The 21200-nt window shown below is 38.5% G+C and overlaps 1 protein-coding gene across 1 annotated transcript; it reads left to right on the top strand.

Moving 5' to 3' along the window:
* Positions 1-2701: 2701 nt before the first annotated feature.
* On the top strand, positions 2702-3702 carry LOC142644064 (uncharacterized). Its single transcript, XM_075818748.1, has 2 exons — positions 2702-3244; positions 3289-3702. Exons 1-2 carry the CDS (start codon positions 2702-2704, stop codon positions 3700-3702), a joined length of 957 nt encoding a protein of 318 aa, XP_075674863.1.
* Positions 3703-21200: the final 17498 nt, after the last annotated feature.

Here is a 21200-nt window from a genome sequence, read left to right as displayed (position 1 = left end):
TTTAATCTCTCCAATTTTTATAAATTATTGATCCAAGATATCAAAAACTATTGCTCTTTAGTATCTCTTAACCATCAAGTCATACCGCCCATTCTTTTCCATTTCTATTTTTACTAAATTTATATTCCATGTACTCTATTTTAATTTAGACATACTTAATTGAAAGCTTTTAGATTTTAGAGCGTCTCACCAAATTTCTACTTGCATCAACTTCATTTCTAATTTCATCTACTAAAACTATATTATTTGCAAAAAGCATAAACCAAGAGACTTCCTCTTGCATCGATTTAGTGAGTTCATTCATCACCAGTGCAAAGAGATATGGACTTAATGATGATCTTTAATGCAAACTTATAGTAATATGAACTCGCTTGTGATTCCTTCACTTATTCTTACACTAGTTACCACTTTTTCGTGCATATCCATAATTAGTTTAATATAATTTAGAAAAACTCATTTTTTTAGCCAAAACCCATTACATACCCTCTTTAGGAACCCTCTCATATGATTTCTCTATATCAATGAAAACCATATGAAAATCTTCACAGGCTTCTCTATATTTTTCCATTAGACGCCTAAGTGTGTGTGTGTGTATACATATATACATACATATATATTCGATAGTATATCATTGGCATAAAACCAAATTGATTCTCTAATATTGTTGATTCACGTCTTAACCTATGTTTAATCACTCTTTCCCTAAGTTTCATAGTGTGGCTTATAAATTTAATTTCATGGTAATTAGTACAGTTTTGAATATTTATTCTTATAAATAGGTATTAAAGTATTTCTCCTTCACTCCCTAAGAATTATTTTAGCACTTAAGCACTTCCATATCACCCAAGCACTTCCAAACCTCCATATCACCCAAGTTTAATATAAATAGGCATAAAATGTTTGTCAACCATCATACACCCACATCACCCGGCATTTCCAAACTTCAATGGGGATTTCATCTAGTCCCGTTGATTTTCCAATTTTCATCCTTAATGCATCCTTTGCGTTAGCCATCCTAATTCTTCGGATGAATCTACGATTTCTAACCTCCATTAGGTCACCCAAATTGCTCCAATCAGTCATATCTTATGCATAAAAAATGTTTGTCAAAATAAATTTTCCATCTCTCTTTAATCTAGTCTTCTTTCACTAACACTCTTTGTTCTTCATATTTATTTCACTGAACACCTTTCAGGTATCTTATTTTCAACTATAATGCACCCAACTTGTTATATAAGTTATCATAAGCATATTTAGCTTCTTTTTTTTTTTCTTTTTTTTTTTTTTTTTTTGAGGAGCATATTTAGCTTCTTGGACAAACGTTTTTGTCTTCCTCTTAATCACTTTATACTTTTCTTACGCAACATTTTCTCGACATTTATGTGGGCTTCTATAGCTCTTTCTCTTTAATATAATTACTGCTTGAACCTTTGTATTCCACAATCAAGTCATTTTAGCTTGTCACTCACATCCTTTATGATGAGGGTAATTTTGTAAAATTGATACTCACCCGTGACAAGGCGACGGTCATAAACAAAGTCATCAACCTCTCTCATGAGAGATGACATTGGTGTAAAGTCTATGGCTCCACCCCGAAACTGACAACTACATCTTGGGCGACGACACAGGAAGCTGACAACTACATCTTGGGTGATGACACAGGAAGCTAACGACTGCATCTCGAACACAAGAAGCTGGCGGGGATAAGCTAAAGGGGATACGCAGATCTTTGACGGATTTGACGTGGCCTTACTTGGTCATCACACGTGTGTATAAGGAAACATATTGCGCCCCACGCTTACCCCTGATCAAGAAGACTCATATAAGGAAAGGATTTCGAGAGATAAGCGGATTAAAAAGAGGTTTTCTCCTACAAGGAAAGAACTTCTTAACCAAGGTGCGGATGTCAGCCCTACACTACTATATAAACCCCAAAACCCTTATAAACCAAGGTACACATAATTTACCCCAGCTCTAGCACTCTAGAGTTGTAAAACAAGAGAATTCTCTAACTTGACCGTTGAAGGGTTTTTGGCTAGTACCACATCGGTACCCTTCATAGGTTCTTCTTCTTCCCTTTGTGTTGTGCAAGTATTACTTGAAGCACTTAAGGACCATGTGGCTCACTGACGATTCTCGACATCATCAGTTGGCACAGTCTGTGGAAACTTTAGTGACTTGTAAAGTCATACTATCGCTTTCCAGACAAAGAGTTGCATGCTACTTACTCGCTCGATGATGACCATCTTGCGCCCCAAACTCTAGCCACCGCCGTGAAATGCCTCACCAAACAGAACTAAGATTTTGAAAAGTAGCTGTGCCAAAAGAATGCGAGCGCTAACATTCAGGAGGAAGACTAGAAAGGCACCAGCGCTAAGAGAAGGAATTAAGAAGGCCCGAAGGGTAGCAATGCCCCAAGCAAGCCGAAACGATGTGACATGAGCCGGCCATCTGTCACCAATACGGTTCCATCTCACATAGTCGCCGAGATGCAGATGATGAAGGAACGGATGGACCTTATGATGAACACCTTTAGAGGACGGGTGTCTAGTGACCTCGATGACTTGGTCCATCGAACTAATTCGCCATTTATAGTGTCCGTCACTTCATTCCCCTTTTCACCGAAGTTTCGTATGCCGCAGGTGGAAAATTGCGACGGATCCAAGGACCCCTTAACCACTTAGAGTCTTTCAAGACCCTGATGCACCTTCCAAGGGTGCCTGATGAGATCATGTGCAGAGCGTTCCCCACCACGCTGAAGGGAACCGCAAGAATTTGGTTCAGTAGGTTAATGCCTAACTCTATTAGTACCTTCAAGGAGTTAAGCGCCCAGTTCGCCTCTTACTTTATCGGAAGGCACAAGTATAAAAAGTCCACTACATGCCTGATGAACATTAAGCAACATGAGGACGAGACACTGAGGTCTTACATAACTCGCTTCAACAAAGAAGCCCTCTCGATCGATGAAGCTGACGACAAGATACTCGTGGCCGCCTTCACAAATGGGCTACGGAAGGGTAAGTTTCTGTTCTCCCTATACAAGAACAACCCAAAAACCATGTCAGATGTGCTGTACAAGGCAACCAAGTACATGAATGCGGAAGACGCGTTGCTGGCTCAAGAAGAGAGGCCTAAGAAGAGGGAGAGACAGGAAGACATACGTCAGGATAGGGGGCAGAAGATGGCCAGGACTAGAGAGCGATGGGAGGACAGGTGTTCCAACCCCCCGCAGGAAAGTTCACAAGTTTTACCCCGCTGATTGCCCTGATCGACCAAATCTTGATGTAGATCAAAGACGAAGGAGCTCTGACATTCCCCGACAAGCTGAAGGGAGATCCCAATAAGAGGTCTAGGGATAAGTACTGCCACTTCCACCGTGACCACGGTCATGATACGGCCAAATGCTATGATTTGAAGCAACAAATAGAAGCATTCATAAGACAAGGAAAGCTGAAGAGGTTTGTTAGCAAAGAAAGAATGGATCCATCACAAGAGCAGATCCCTCGGCGAGAGAATGAGCGTCCTAGGCCGCCCATAGGAGATATAAGAACGATCATAGGAGGTGTTGCAGCCTCTAGTTCTTCCAAAAAGGCCTGTAAGACTTACCTCAGGATGGTTCAAAACATCCAGCTAACAGGCTTCATACCCAAGATGGCACGGATCGACAATCTTGTCATCGAATTCTCAGAAGAAGATGCGTGACGTCTCCATCACCCGCATGATGATGCACTCATCGTTAACATCCGAGTAGGGGACTACAACACACACCGAGTTCTGATTGACAATGGCAGCTCAACCGACATCCTCTACTACCCGGCGTTCCAGCAGATGAGGATTGATAGAGAGCGACTAGTCTTGACGAATGCTCCGCTCGTTGGTTTTGGAGGAACAAGGGTATTCCCCCTTGGCGCCATCACTCTGACTGTAACGGTAAGCGACTACCCCCACCAAATCACTAAGAATGTAACGTTCCTTGTGGCCGACTGTTCGTCCACTTACAACGCCATCATAGGATAGCCTTCCCTCAATTCGTGGAAGGCTGTAACCTCGACCTACCATTTAATGATCAAATTACCTACTGACTATGGAGTAGGAGAACTGCGAGGAGATCAGGTGGCTGCACATGAGTGCTACATAGCTATAATGGAAATGGACGACCACCTCCAAGCCATGAACATAGAAGAATATCAGACAATGGCAGAGCTTGTTGAAAGACTTGAAGAAATACTTCTTGACAATTCCCGACCAGAACGAACAACTAGGATCGACACCCTCGCTAGCCCGACAGTTTGTCAAGCACTCACAACTTTCCTCAAAGAGAATCGAGACGTATTTTCCTAGAGCCACGAAGACATGCCAGGAATCGACCCGTCAGTCATGGTGTGCAGGTTGAATGTGTCGCCTTCCTTTCCACCCATCCATCAGAAGAAACGAGTGTTCACCCAAGAGAGAGACCAGGCTGTAGTGGAAGAAGTCCGCAAGTTACAAGAGGCAGGTTTCATTAGGGAAGTCTACTACCTTGACTGGTTGGTGAACGTCGTGATGGTCAAGAAAAGCAATGGAAAATGGAGGATGTGTGTGGACCTCACGGACCTGAACAAAGCATGCCCTAAGGATAGCTACCCCCTCCCGTGGGTTGAGCTCCTAGTGGACTCTACAGCTTAACACTAGCTACTAAGCTTCATGGATGCGTTTTCATGATATAACCAAATCCAAATGGACAAAGCAAATTAGGAGAAGACTTCATTCATAACTAGCCAAGGACTTTTTTGTTACAAAGTCATGCCATTCGGCATGAAAAATGTGGACGCAACATATCAGAGGCTCATGAACAAGATGTTCGCACAGCAAATTGGGAGAAATTTTCAAGTTTACATCGACCACATGCTGGTAAAAAGCCGAAGGGAGGACGATCACTTGGAAGATCTCAGGGAAACCTTCGACACCTTTCGCTCTTACAACATGAAGCTCAACCCAAATAAGTGTGCATTCAGGGTGATGGGAGGAAAGTTCCTAGGATTCAAGGTGTCTTAGAGGGGTATCGAGGGCAACCCGGACAAGATCTGGGCCATAATAGAGATGGCACCACCAAAGAACGTGAAAGAAGTACAAAGCCTCAATGGTAAAGTAGCCGCGCTAAACAAGTTCGTGTCAAGAGCGACGAATAAGTGTCTACCCTTCTTCTACACACTAAAGAAATCTTTTGAATGGATAACAGAGTGTCAACAGGCATTCGAAGACCTAAAGGCCTACCTCTCGTCCCCTCCATTGTTGAGCCCCTCCCAGCCTGGGGAAGAACTGTTCCTTTACTTGGCAGTATCCCTAGTTGCCGTCAGCGCAGCCTTGGTCAGGGAAGAAGACAGGGTGCAGAAACCCGTGTACTACATAAGCTAGGCACAGAGGAAAGATACCCACCAATGGAAAGCTCGCCTTTGCCTTAGTTACAGCAACCGGTAAGCTCAAGCCGTACTTCCAAGCTCACATGGTAATCGTCCTGACCGACAAACCCTTACGACGAGCAATGAGCAATCCTGACGCTGCCGGACAGATGACATTATGGACAGTAGAGTTAAGTGAATTCGATAAACAATACCGCCCGCATGCTACCATTAAGGGGTAGGTGGTCGCTGACTTCATTGCGGAGTTCACCAAAACAGAAAAGCCAAGGGCCAAGAGAGTATCCACAATGGAGTATAGACACTGACGGGTCACCCAACAGACAGGCTGATGGAGCAGGCATTGTACTTCATTCTCCAGAAAGGGACAAGATCGAATGCATGGTTCGTCTCGATTTCCCTATGACCAACAATGAAGCGAAGTACGAAGCTCTAATAGCGGGACTAGATCTCGCCAAAACAGTAGGAGCCGCAAGTATGATTATCCGTTGTGACTCCCAAGTCGTCACAAACCAAGTAAACGGTGATTATGAATGTAAGGGCGAGAGGATGAAGAAGTACCTAGAGCAAGCAAAGAGAAGGGTGGACAACCTATAAGCCAAGGTTGTTCAAATCCCTAGGGGAGAAAACAAGCAAGTTGACCGTCTTGCCAAGGCTGCATCAGCAGAACATATGGTCATCCCCGACAAGGTACTCTCCTTCATTCAGCTTTCGCCACTAATAGATGTTGTCAATGTGCAGTAAATGAGTTCCGAGAGCAATTGGACAACCCCTTTAGCCTCCTACTTAAAAGACGACACACTACCTAACGGTAAGGAAGCCGCTAGAATCACTTCATGACTGAGGAAAGGCACCTATCACCTGGAAACACTAGACGGACAGAAGTTGCACCACCCGTGGAACGCCGAGCATCTTCGGAAATACTACCAATAGACATGATAACATGAAAAGCGACACTCCTCATTCTCCAATTTATTTTAGTTAATTTTTGCTAGAGTACTTTTTAAGCCCATAGGGCCGGTCTTTTTCTTTAAAGAACAATTTTTCTATATGCATTTATCATAATAAGAGGAGTTTATTCAGAAATAACTAGCGTATTTGCCTTGTTCCTACATGTTTATTCTACGTGCCTACCAAGTCCACAAATGGACGAAATTAGTTAGTCCTTAAGTGGACAGATTCATAATTACGTCCAGAAGTGGACGACCTTATCGTATGAGGATGAATCAACATAAAATCCACTAGTAGAAGAATTCACTATTAAGCCCACAAGGGGATGGACTTGTAAATAAAGTGGACGGATCCACGATTAAGTTGACGGGCTCATAACTTAGTCCATAAGTGGACGACATCATCCCACAAGGGTAAGTTAATACTACTATCCACAAGTGGACAGATCCATAGTTAAGTCCACAAAGTGGACGAGTTTATTACCAAGTCCACAAAGTGGACGAATTTATTATAAGTCCACAAAGTGGACGAATTTTGTGCTGTCCACACAGTGGAAAAATTTAATATAAGTCCACAAAGTGGACAAGTTTATTACTAAGTCCACAAAGTGGACGAGTTTATTACCAAGTCCACAAAGTGGATGAATTTATTATAAGTCCACAAAGTGGACGAATTTTGTGCTAAGTCCACACAATTGACGAATTTAATATAAGTCCACAAAGTGGACGAGTTTATTACCAAGTCCACAAAGTGGACGAATTTATTATAAGTCTACAAAGTGGACGAATTTTGTGCTAAGTCCACACAATGGACGAATTTAATATAGGCCCACGAAGTGGACAATTTTATGCTATGAACACTAAGTGGACGAACCTATTAATCAGCCCACAAAGTGGACGAGGCTAAGTCCACAAGCCGATGGGACAGTCTTAGTATCCAGAAATAAATATACATAATCCTTAAGGACACATTCACATACAATCAAGACACATATACTCATCAAAAACACAAAGATCAATTAAAACATGAGTGTAGAAAAATGCCACAGCATAAAGTGTCTACAACAAAAAGCCCAAAGAAACAAAAGGGCCTTAAAATTGTCTAGAAAATGGACGAAATACATAAGTAATGAAAAATGAAAAGCTAAGGGTCCTAGACATTCTCGGCCAAAGGGTCTTCATCAGCTTTAGGTGGAAGGTCCTGCGCAGAAGGGTTTTCAACATCCTTGGATTCAGTGGACTGGATCAAAGGAGTAACAGGGTTTTCCACAATAGGCTGAGCCAAAACGACGCCATCATTTTTTGGATCCCGCTCTGACTAAGTGGAGTCATCACTTTCCTCAAGAGTGGTGTCGCCAGTTGGGGTAGACGGCAGGGGGTCATCCATGGTGACCTTGGATAAATCCAAGTGTGGGTAGATGAGCTTGATCTGTTTCAGGCAATCCTCAAACTTGTCACCATAATAGGCAGCGCAGGCATCAATAAAAGGCTAGGAAGCCTTGAATTCCGTTACCGCATCAGCCCCGGCCGTCTCCACCTATTCCACTAGAGCTTTCAGCTCTTTCTGCATGACCGCCTTAGCCTTTTGCTCTTCTTCCCACTGACAGGTCTCCTCCTTCAGTTTCTCTTGTAGCTCCGTCACCTTCTTGTTGAGAGTGCGAAGGGCATCCTTGTATTGATCCTGTTCGTTAGTTAACATTTCATTACGCTTCCTAAGACGAGTGGTAATCCCTTCCTTAGCCACGCACCTGTCTTACAGGGCTTTCATGCGAACCAAGGCCTGAAAAGGAATTATAATCGTCAACTAATGAATAAAGCAAAGGAGTAAGAAATCTAAAACATACCCTTGAAAGATCAAAGAGGCCTGACGCCCCCAACTCCTCTGTCTCTTGATCAGCACACGGTTCCACGTCCGTCTCTTTAATGATTGATTTAACCATTTCGACGACGTAGCCTTTGTGTGTGAGAAGACAACGGGTTCCTTCACCGACAGGGCTAGTTCCCGTCATCAGACCTTTGCTAGCTCCATGAGTGGGCTTAGGAGGCGACGACTTCTTTTGCTTCACATCACCAATAGAAATTTTCTTCCCTTTCTTAAGAGGACGATCATCTTTCCCTTCTCTCTTCCTTTTGGGAACCCCTTTGGTAATGTCCTTGAGAGCAGATGATGAAGCTCCGTTCTTCTCCTTCTTTTTCTTGTTCGCAGCGGCTACCCTCACTAAGGCCCTTTGTCTCACTACCTCCATTTCTACGAAGGACAAGAAACCAATGTTAGGAACACAGACGCCGATAAAGACAATGGAATGAAAGAAACAGGTAATATTACTTACGTCGACAAGAGTAATCGTCCAATTGCCAAGCTATAGGCATCGGCTCAGGACCACTGTAGAAAGCGTGTAAAGTATCAAGGGTAATTATGTCCTGACACCTACATTTGTCAAAAGGGATCTGCAAAACCCGATGGATGAAAGCTTCTTGCTCACCTATAATGTGAGGGTGAACACTGGCTGCACAATAAAAGAAAGTCGACGACATTAAAACCACGAATCAACATCAGCTAGATAGTAGACGACATTAAAAGATGTAGATAGTACTAAACCTGAGTCTTTGACGATGCCCAGGTATTGTCAAAACCATAAGGCATCGTCACCCACCCGTCCCGACGGCACACCCAATTTGTCCCTTGAACAAAAAAGTATCTACTCTTCTAATTTCTATTCGAGTCGGGCATGTTTGACACAAGCCTAAGTGTCTTCTACCTCGCTACAAAATGATATATACCCTTGGATGAGGAGATGCGATATGGTTTGTAGCACCAAAAGAACTCGTCCAAGGTTAACTGACGGTTTCCTCCACTAAGATGACCCCAGATGACTTCAGCCCTTATAAATATCCTCCAAGCGTTCGGGGCAATTTGGCTGATGGACATACCAAGGTAGGTGGCCAACTGACGGTGTAGTGCCATCAAAGAAAGCCTCAATCCAGCTGAGAACATGGCATGATGCGTGCCGACGTCCGTGGTCTTACTAGAGTAGCATTTCTCATACTTCTCAGGTAGAATGATTGGAATATTATTAGGAGCTTGGAAACAGTCCCTTAAGCCATTGAATATTTTGGTCGTCATTGTCGGATAAAAGTCATTTATTGTCCGGATTTTGGGGAGGATAACGGGACAAGTGTGACCATCATTAAGGCTCCCAGAGCTTCCTTCCTTAGGAACTCCCTTATCGCCACTACCCTTGCCCTCGTCATCTTCACTCACGAGCACTTCAACCTTTCCTCCCTCACCATCATCGTCGTCACCCTCTACTTCCTCACCCTCATTTCCAACTTGACTCTCCCTTCGTCATCAGGAGAATGGGCGGACAACTCCATCTTTGATGACCCTGAGAAGCCCTCCTCGGGCTCATGACTTGACGAGAAAACTTCGTCGTAGCCTGCTCCATCACGGACTGACGACTGCTCACTCGTTGCTTCTATGGACATCTATTTACCTACAAGCGACAGAGGTATTCTAAGAACCTAAGTTGACGGTCTTTCTAAGATTAACGGCTAACTAGAATAATGAAAACAAAGGTAAAAGGGCTTACTTGATTAGTGGATGGCTCCTTAAGGGATAATAGTCTTAGTAAACAAATGGCAGCAAAAATGACGAAATCAACAAGTTGACGGGCGCAAGAAAAATCAAAATGACGAGTTAACTCTTACAATCAGCAAAGATGAAATAGGAGAAATAAGGGGAGGAAGGGAGATATATATAGACAGAAAATGCACGGAAGACGAAGCGACAGGCTCGTCCAGAAGTGGAGCCAATTAGCTCGCACCACGTACCCAATCATTTAATAAAGGCTGCTCGAGGAATCACCCATAAGTGACCTTTCATTCCTCTAAACAAATAATAATTAATAATAAAGATTATAAAGCTAACTCCATAACCCATCAGCTGAAGCTAACGAAGCTATGGAGTAAGGGGCAGCTGATGAGGGTAATTTTGTAATATTAATACTCACCCATGACAAGGCGACGATCATAAATAAAGTCTTCAGCTTATCTCATGAGAGATGACATTGGTGTAAAGTCTACGGCTCCACCCCGAAGCTGACGACTACTTCTTGGGGGACGACATAAGAAGATGACAACTACATCTTGGGTGATGACACAGGAAGCTGACGATTGCATCTCAGGCATAGGAAGCTGACGGGGATAAGCTAAAGGGGATACACAGATCTTTCACGAATTTGACGTGGCCTTACTTGGTCACCACGCATGCGTGTATAAGGAAACATCTTGTGCCCCACGCTTACCCCTGATCAAGAAGACTCCTATAAGGAAAGGATTCCGAGAGATACGTAGATTAAAAAGAGGTTTTCTTCTACAAGGAAAGAACTTCTTAACCAAGGTGTGGATGTCAACCCTACACTACTATATAAACCTCAAAATCCTTATAAACCAAAGTACGCACAATTTACCCCAACTCTGGCACTTTTGAGTTGTAAAACAAGAGATTTCTTTAATTTGACCGTCGGAGGGTTTTTGGCCAGTATCATACCAGTACCCTTCGTAAGTTCTTCTTCTTCCCTTTGTGTTGCGCAGGTATTACTTGAAGTACGAAAGGATCGTGTGACTCACTGACGATTCTTGGCATCATCACTTTATATAGATATTACCTTCATCACATGCACTTCACATGTGCGATGGGGCTTTTTTTGTGTAGAAAAAAAAAAAAAAAAACCTGTATTTTTATTATATGTATATATATAATTTTTATTTTGAGAATCTAATTTATATGTGAATAAAGCAATTTGAAAATCAACAAGAGAATGACTGTATTTTTTAGGCAATTTTTTAGTGAAAGTTATAGTTGTATTTTTTATCAGATTATCCTTTAGTTTTGTCTCTACTTAAACATAAGGGTGTAGGGACTTTTTTGAACAAAAAAAAAATTTAATAATAAGGATCCTAAATAGGAGAAGCCTCTTAAATAATTATAGTGTGTATATATATGAAATTTTATTATAAAAAAGTTATATATTTATTGTGTTATATACTAGCATAATAAATTTGAATTGAGCCTTTTATATTTTTCAAGTTTAGATCAACGAATTTGCATGTAAATATAAATGTTACTATGTAAATAAATTACTGTAAATAAGCAATTTTCAAACTGACATAAATTTAAATTTAGTTGTCCATTAATAAAAATTATTTGTCCGTTATTTCACTTTGAACCACCTCAAAATATTTGTCCAATTTTTTTAATAAACACTATATAATTTCAATTTATTGTGTCATTTTCATGATTATTGCCTTTTATCATCCAAGCTAAGAAACCAATCATTTTTTTTTTCTTGGTGTAAATGGGATTTGGAACTCAAATCTCTTATTCCACAACAAGACAATTTACTATTAGAGCAAATTAGATCCCATTTGTCCTTTATTTTATTCGAGGTTTAATACTTGAAAGTTAATAAAGGCAAGTTTGAAAGGTTCTATATTTTTCTTATAAAGACAAATTATTCAATTATATTATGTGAAAAGGTTAATTTTTTGAAGTTAACAAACAAAATGGAAGAGGAAGGTACAATTTTTTGTGTTTAAATTCATGAATTTCCTTATTTTTTTTAGTATTATATTATAATTAATCTAAAATTTACATTATAACTTTAGAATTTACTTGAATTGTCATTTTTACCTTTAAAGTTTAGTTTATCTTATTTTAGTTCTTAAATTTTAATATTCTTGTCAAGTTGCTCATTTTGTCTATTTACATTTATAAAACTGATACTTCCACATATGTGATACAACATCATTTTAACGGCAATTTTATAGATAAAAATAGACAAAATGACTAGTTTGACCAAAAATAAAAAATAAATTTTAAGGACTAAATAAAATCGTATAAAAAAGGACTAAAATAAATTAAACTTAAGGACCAAATAGATAATTTAATCAAATTTAAAGAAAGTAATTTGGATTTTGGACTATAATAACTATTTCCGGAAACTGACCAACTATAAATGCTTCATATAATTTCATTAGCCTAAAGCATTGTTTCTTTGCATTTGGATTTTATGGAGGAGTGCAGAATGCTCTGCTATCATCGTCGGAAAGGTTTGATGTTTACGTGAAGAAATTTCAGTTGTAAATCCTATGTGTTGGGAGGCTGTAAATCATGAAGAAATCTCTGCTGCAAATCTTGTGCAGAGAGGGAAGTGAGAATCAAAACAAGCTGTAATTGTTAAGACAAGTGTTCTTTCTAATAAATAAAATGAATAAATTTTGAAAATTAATGAGCAGTTGCCACTCTGGCTAATGCATGCCCTTTACAACTTTTATGCTGAATTTTAGAATTAGGGTGCAAAGAAGGAAAGACGCACTATAAAAAAAAATTGGACTATCCCAGCGCAAGTGATTACACCATCTCATTTAACTTTCTTTTTTTTTTTCCTCCTATTTTTACTATCTATTTTATTATCCAGTTTTAATTATATTATTAAAATATTTTTTAATTTACATATAATTTATAATAAAATTTTGCATCACACGGACATAATACTAATTTTATAAGTAAAAATTATGCTTAATTTATTTAATATATTATTTTAGATAGATAGTGAAGAAGGGAGTGGTGGGGTGTGAACTATAGAGATGAAACTCCACATACCACTAATGTGATTACCACTTGCCAATAACTTTTTTTTGATAGGCTTGCCAATAACTTTGAACCCCATAGTGATGCTTAATTGGAGTAATCTAATGAAATGTTTGAAAATATAATGTGCGCTAAATATGGCCCATCACTTTTTTTTTTATTTTTAAGAATCAAATATGGTCTATCACTAAATTTGTATCACTTTGAAAATATTTATTTATATTGAGCTTTTGGTTATGTAAATGCGCGAATGGGAATCCATGAAACCAAAAAGAAAGGAAAAGCAGCTATGCTGTCCATCGTCGGCCACCGAATAAAGCATAGGGCATCACATTCTTTACAAAGTGACAGAATAAATTGAAAAGGTGTCATATGGGTTCAATTGGTCACTAATCATCGCACCCTTTTTGTGATATAGATTTCGATAAGCTATGGTATAAGTGTATAACATTTGAGGAAAAATTACACTATAATTTGAACATTATTATTTGTGAGGGTTTCAAATTAATCCTTGTAATTTTGTGTGTATATGTGTGTATGTGTCTATATATATATATATATATATATATATATATATATATATATATATATATATATATATATATATTTTAGAGATAATTACAACATTCTACAAACTCTACAGCTCAAACCCTTTCCCCCTTAAATCCTTAAGCTCTTTGTTCAAGGGGAGGTGTCAATTCAGCTACAAGGTCTTTAGCAAAATTTTTGTGTGTATATGTATATTAAGTGGAGAAAATGGATTCAAACCCTAGATCTCTCTATTGAAAACTCCAAAATAAATATCATTGACTCGTAAGTTACTAATATAGCACAATAATTTAGGGAGTGTCAAATTAAATGTCTTAGTTTCACAAATTAGACATTAAACCATGAATTTTAAATTCATTTCAATTTAAACAATCTCTTCTCTCTCTCTCCCCACTAATCACATGGTTCAAGATTTTAATTAATTCAAACATAATTAAAAATTCATAATTTTATTTTTAAGTTATATAAAATTATATGGTTTAATAAGAAATCTCCCCAAGACTATTGGATTTAATTTAAAACTTAGAAAATTTTAATTTAAAAATTTTATAAATTATAATGTTTAAAATGTAGTTTCTTCGACATTTTATTTTACTTAATAAGAAAAAAGGCAAAAGGAAAAGCCTATGGCTTTAGCACTTTGCCCCTAGGAAGAAATACAAATTCTTTATACCATTCTTTGTATTTCGCTTTATATTTCACCAACTATGTAATGCCATGTGATTGATTTTTTTTTTTACCATTTTAAACTTTGATTATTTTATAAGAAAAATTAAATAAATATGTAGTAAATTTTGATTGGTAGAACATAATATAGGATACAGAAAGCGGTACAGAGAATTTATATTTCATAAGAAGACCAACCTATTCATTCTTTTAAGCATAAAAGTTTTAGGTAATAAAAAAAAATAAATAAATAAAAAAAAAAAAAAAACAAAACAAAACAAGTGCATAGGTTGAGGCACTCTAAAAATGGAAGCAAGAGTTACATGCAAAAAAAAAAAAATGGAAGCAAGAGTACATGCAATCAGTGCAGCACAGTAACAAAAATGGAGACAACAACTCATTGTACAAAATGCAAATATAAAGTCTTGGTCTCAATTGGTAGACATTTAAGTACCAACCAAGGACAGGATCAGCGGTTGCCACAATCAAGTAATTTTGCTTAGAGTTTGAAGAATAAGAACTAATAAGGGAAAACAGATAGGTCTACATCAATATCCTATTCCAGTCCTCAGCCCTCATTCAAGCAGTGAAAGCCAAACGTTTTTTCTCTGAATGTAAAGCTATCTCGAACAGGTTTTTGTGAGACATACCCAAGGAAGAGTCCACTTCTTTATGGGGTTACTTATCAGAAACGGAAATACGAGCTTAAAGGAAACCAGTCCATGAGAGATATGTTGATTATTAACTTTTTGGTTATCCAGAAAAATGCATTCGCGTCCTCACCGGTAATTTCTAATTATTGACTATTAGTACCTGTCTTATGATCCGAATAGTACATAAAAACAAAGATATATGTGGTTTTTTATGCTGAGTTTCTAAATTCTAATACAAATATATTGGGAAAATTTTCCTCCATTCTTTAGTTTAGATAATATGTAGGAGACAATCACGATGTCTTTGTTTATTTTTATAGGTAAATTACAAATTATACTCCTAAAGTTTGAAGGTATTTGGATTTTACACTCTATAGTTTTAGAATTTGGATTTTACCCCCTAAAGTCTGAGAGTGTTTGGATTTCATACCTTAACGTTTCAAAAATTAGATTTTAACTCCTAAAGTTTGGTGTTGTTTAAATGTTAAATTTCAAATTTTGAAATTTTAGAGTATAAAATCCAAACATCCCCAAACATTGGAGAGTAAAATCCAAACACTCCTAAAATTTGAGGAATAAAATCTAAATTTTGAAAAGTCAGGTTATAAAATCCAAACATCTACAAACTTCAAGGGGAAAATTCTAATTCTGACACTTCAAGGTGTAAAATCAATATATCTCAAAATTTTAGGAGTGTAATTTGTAATTTATCATATTTTTATTTGATTATTCACACAATAATCAAAGTTTGCATTCTCTTTGAAATTGGAACAAAACATACCATACCTTTAAGATCATAAAGGATTTTCTCTAATTGAGTTCTCCATTTAACTGAGGCAAAGGTAGGAGGATCGAGAGGGATAATTACCCACTACCCCGTTGTAAATAGTTAAAAAGTGTAAGGTTGAATTTATTCAACCATTTGTTGGCTTTATTCCGTGCCAAATTTTCTTGTATTTCAACAATTAGATACCCCGTATTTGGGTTGGAAACATGTAAGAGTTGTGGGTGAGAGAGTTTGAAGAAATTCAAGTGTGTGTGTATTTAGAGGATTCTCGTGACTAAATCTCGCAAGTGACTCATGATTGGCAACTCGCCAAAATGCCACACATGTGAAGTATGCAAGAAGCTGAAGGGTCACAACAGCTGAAGCACTACAAAAAAAAAAGTACAGTCTGGCCTGGTAGTTATCTCATGACTCAAACTCGCGACTTGTTCTAGTTGCGAGAGTGAATCACTAGAATGCCCTATTTTGCAGAAAAATGACTTTTCACATTCTTCACATACCTTACTATAAATACCCTTATACCCACGAAATGTAGAGAGCTTCCAAAGAGAATTTTGAGAGAGAAACCCTAGAGAAAACCAAGATTGACTCATCAACAATCTTAGACATTTGATTCTCCAAATTCCTCTACTCTCAGCCTCTCTATTGACATACTCTTGAGAGGTTCATTAGCCAAATCCTTATCTCACCATACCCATATCAGTGAGGAGGTATTTTAGTACTTGGGAAGCAGTTCAGAGATGACCAATCCACTTAGTTGATGCAATGGACTTATTGCAAGATCCGGAAAGGTAGAGAAGACACGATTAAGCTTAAACAATTGGTAGCAGGAGCTTGGAGAGCTCAAGTACATTGGGAAGACTAAGCTTGGAAGGTCTTTTGTTATTCGTGTACTCCAACTTTATTCTCTAGTGGATCATTTTACCGCTTGGAGGTCGGCGGAGAGGTTTTTTCGCCGAATTCTTCGGTTTTCTCTTCGACACGTGCTAGTGTTATTTTTGTGTTTGCATCTATCTAACACTTACTCTTACCTTTTAATTGTTGTTGTGTTGTGATTTATTATAGTGTAGAGTTGTTTATTTGTTTGGGTTTTTGCTTATACCTATTATTCCGTACATCTATTATTTGGGTATAAGCTTGTGTTGGTTTGATTTGAAATTGGGGGTCTAAACATTCATTAGTGTTTTACACATTAATTGAGCTTTCAAAAAGAAATGTGAAAAAAGCATTTTGGTTCATACATTTTGAAATCACAGTTAATTGCATTCCTGTTACTTTAACTTACTGTCAATTTTGCTCCTATCATCAACTCATTAACGAAAAATGTATACATGGTTAATGGATTGCACCATTGCCATACTTAAAGCCTAATTGACTTCTAAAATATTAATAATTTTAATTTTTTTTTGTTGAATATTTTTTATGTGTTAAATAAATTTTTAGTCATGTAGGTATTTTTTGTTAGTGCATTAACAATAGAAATCAAAATAACTACAAGTTGAAAATAATAGGAACCAAATTAACTGCTACCAAATTGTTGGTACCAAATTGACTATGACCCTAAATTGTATGGACCAAAACAGTATTTTTGCTAAAAGAAATTGTTTTTCAATGGTTCAAATTAGTTTAACTTATAAAATCACTTGAATTGATATAATAATAGAGAGTAATCACATACACACAAAATTGTTTGTCCCCTCCTCCCTCTGGGAGTGTCCATGGCCTTGGTCGATCAAGTTTAGTTTAGGCTTAACCTAGACTCAAATTGATCCTATTAGGTGGCAAAATGAAGGCCCGCCATCAACCACGGATTAGATAGAGACTAATTTCCATAAATCAAGTTTGTTTCGGTCAAAACCGGGAGAGGTGGCAATGATCAAGATTCCAACAGATCTTCATTGTGTGGTGAGTCTCCACCAATTCTAGGCAAAGATCGCGTGATGTTCACTAGATTTGGGTAGAGATCACAAGATCTCCACCAAATATGGATGGAAAACGTTTTAGAAAAAGGTGGAATAGAAGTTTTTTGATCTAATCGGCTTTGACGGGTCGAGAGAAGTGAAAATCGAGACTCACACCAACTTTGTCGGATCTTCATCTCCTAGAAAAGTCATCGACCACCATGGTAATTGGATTGGTTGGAGTTTCGACCAGACAGCTGCAGGTCGAACAATTTTGTCGAGTCCAATTGGCTTTGGACAACCGTAGCCCCTTCTTTGTAAAAGGTTAATTTAATTTGTAATCTATCAAATTACCTTCAAGAGAAAATTGTTGGCATAAGAATTTCCAAAAGTTGTTAAATGATAAATACAGAATATGCTTCACATGTCATATTAACTTAGCATGCAGTCAATGTCTCTCTGTCGCTAAGAAAGTGAGGTATTCTCTCTTCTCTAAGGCAGTAGAAGAGTTTGTCCCTTCCTTGGAAGGAGAGTGTGTTCTCTTAAGGTAACAAGTGTACCTTCAAAGCTAGTGGTCTTTTTTTGGGGCCTCAGGGAAACAAGAGTGTGTTTTTTTGGCTTTCAATCTTTCTTAGCTGCATACCATGGAAGAACTAGCAAGCCAATTGAATAATTTCTCCCTGCCGGAGAAGGAGAAGGAGGGTTTTACTCTCTCAAAGGAGGGTTTTCCTCAATATGGAAGCTATGGCTCGAACTTTCAAACAAATATGGTGATCAACTAATGGATTCAAGATTCGTAATCAAAATGAGCACAGGGTCCTTTTTGTCTTCGACAATCCTAGCGACGTTGACAGAATTCTACTCAACCAACCATGGAGCTTTGATAAGCATTTGGTGAGAGTAAATGATATTCCAGTACGCTATATGATAATGGCAATAGCTAAGAGTATTTGTGAAATAATTGGTGAAGTACAAAAGTCGACGAAGGGAGTTAACAACGAGGGTGGTTACTTCATGCGAGTCCGAGTAGAAGTGGATGTATCTTTGCCTCTATGTCGCGGTAGGCTCATCACGTTGGATAATGGCACAAAACCAAGGTGGTCGATACAGTACCGGTACCGGCCAGTGCACCGGTACCGATACACTTCTATTTTGTACCGGAAAAAATATCGGTTGTACCGGCCATACTAGCGAATTCCGACCGTACCGGATCGAAACACAAAATGCTGTGTTTTTTTTTTTTTTTGTAATTGTGGCAGTTTTTGTCTCTAAAATAATCAATAATGAAAGTATTTTGTAGATAATTTCATTATTTCACCTAACCTTTGATCTCTCCAATTCTTTTTCTTAATTTGGATTTGGTGTTTGAATTAAGAGTTCCATTTTCTTCTTTTTTAATTGTTTTACTTGCATCAATTCTAATATCCAGTTGATCTTTAGGTTGCGGTATCAATCAGTACACAATAGTTGAAATAGAAGGTATTTATGAGACTAAAAGTTGGAGAGTCTGTGTGTGTAAATAGAGATTTTGTGTGTGTGTATTAAATATATAAAATAGCGGTAAACCCGAAACAGTACACCGGTATTGACCGGTATCTGAAATATATCGTACCGGTGGCCAAACCGGTACAACCTCCGGTACGGTATTGACTTCCTTGCACAAAACACTGGGTTAAGTTCAAATACAAAAGATTACCAAACTTTTGTTTTTGGTGTGGGCGACTAACTCACAGTGACAAGAATTCCAAGCTCTGGATCCAAAGCAAAGGTTCATTAACACTGGACCAACAACAGTTCAATTCTTCCTTGAAGGCAGCACCATACACTGCCCATGAAAAAGATGTTATATACATGCCAGGATTCTATGAGAGCAAGCAACCATGGATGAGAAAAGCTTTCCACTCAACAAGAATGTTATCGGAGGAAACGGTGGTGAATCCGGTGGATGGCGGCTCAGAGAAGGTTCAGACAAGCATGGAAACGGTTGGGAACACAAATATTAATGCAATTAATGGGCACGTTACTAAGAATTTTTTGATGAGGGATACATTAGATTCTCAAGTGGTTCAATCAGTTCAGAATTTTATGTCGAGCCAGCTGTCCAGTCGAATTCCATGATTCAAGGAGGTCAGGTATTAAGGAGGGAGTAAAAGAATTGATTAAGGAGTTAATTCCTTTTGAGGATGCAACGGAAAATTTATTTGATATTCAAATAAAGGAAATTGATGCTGAATTAGAGAAATTTAATGAGAATCCAGCTAGAAAAGGGAACCCGAGTAATGATCTTAATGAGAGGTTGAAGTCAGCCCATATACGGAATACTCACCATAATTCCTTAAGCACGTGCATGCCAACCGCCTCATGCACTATGGAATTTTCCCAACTAGACTCAAAGCCTACAACCAGACAACACACACGTAACCCGAGCCTCTAGTACACCAAAAGAACTTTGAAAAAGCAAGCTAGAACAAAAGGCTTGAGCAGTAACACAATCAGCAAAAATATTGGGAAGAAGAGAAGTAGTGTTGATCATTAAGAGTTACCTTCTAAGAGGAGATTGGTTTCAAAAGATGATGGGAGTTCATCAAATTCAATGGCGGAGACTGTGCATCAGCCCCGCCAATTGCAATAAGTTGCTTAGTGTGGAACTGTCGTGAGCTTGGGAACCCATGTACAAAGAACGAGCTTGCAGACATGGTGCGGGCAAAAGATCCATTTGTCATGTTTTTAGCCAAAACATGGGCAAATGAAGCTAAGCTAAAAAACGTATTAAGGAAATTAAAGTTTGAGATTTTTTTCCTTTGTCCCAAAGACAAGCAGGGGAGGGGGATTAGTACTTTTCTGGAGAGTGACAATCAACGTAACTATGGAGGGATCACGCAAGAACTACATCGGCGCTATAATCAATAAGGATCAAGAAAATGAGTGGAGGTTCATTAGGTTTTATGGCAAACCGATAGCAGGGAGAAGAATTGAATCTTGGAATCTACTGAGAAGCCTGGATCGAAAATTCTAAATCCCATGGCTTTGTGCGGGAGATTTCAATAAGTTAACTAGAGGCGATGAAAAAGGGGGGGGGGGGGTAATAGGAGAAGTCACAATCAGATGCAACTATTCCAGGATGCAATAGATGGGTGTGGGTTTATCGATTTGGGCTACACGGGTTCAAAGTTCACATGGAGGAAGCATTATGCCAGTGGTCAATCAATATGGGAGAGATTAGATAGAGCCCTTTGCACAAACGATTAGCTGCAACAATTTGGAGACACTAGGGCTCATCATCTCAATTTCATCACCTCGAATCATGTTCCACTGTGGATTGTTTCGAATGGCTTTGATCCTCCACCTATATCAAGACCGTTTAGATTTGAAGAGATGTGGCTTACGGGCAGAGAGTGTGACCGAATGGTGGAAGCAGTGTGGAGAGATCATACTCCTTGTGATGCCGAGGTACAGGTGATGTGAAAGGTAGAACGATGTGGAAAGGAGCTAACACAATGGAGTCGGAAAAATTTTGGGAGTGTGAGGCAAGAATTATTGGAGAAGAAAAAATTGTTGGCAATGGCAGAACAGATAGTGGTACAATCAGGGAGCAATTTTTGGGTTAGAGAGCTAAGCAAAGAAGTGAATGATTTGATGATCAAGG

The sequence above is a fragment of the Castanea sativa genome, chromosome 7, assembly GCF_040712315.1.
Source record: "Castanea sativa cultivar Marrone di Chiusa Pesio chromosome 7, ASM4071231v1".
NCBI classification, from domain to species: domain Eukaryota; kingdom Viridiplantae; phylum Streptophyta; class Magnoliopsida; order Fagales; family Fagaceae; genus Castanea; species Castanea sativa.
Note: the sequence above shows the minus strand (reverse complement) of the source record. Positions and strands in the feature narration are given on the sequence as shown.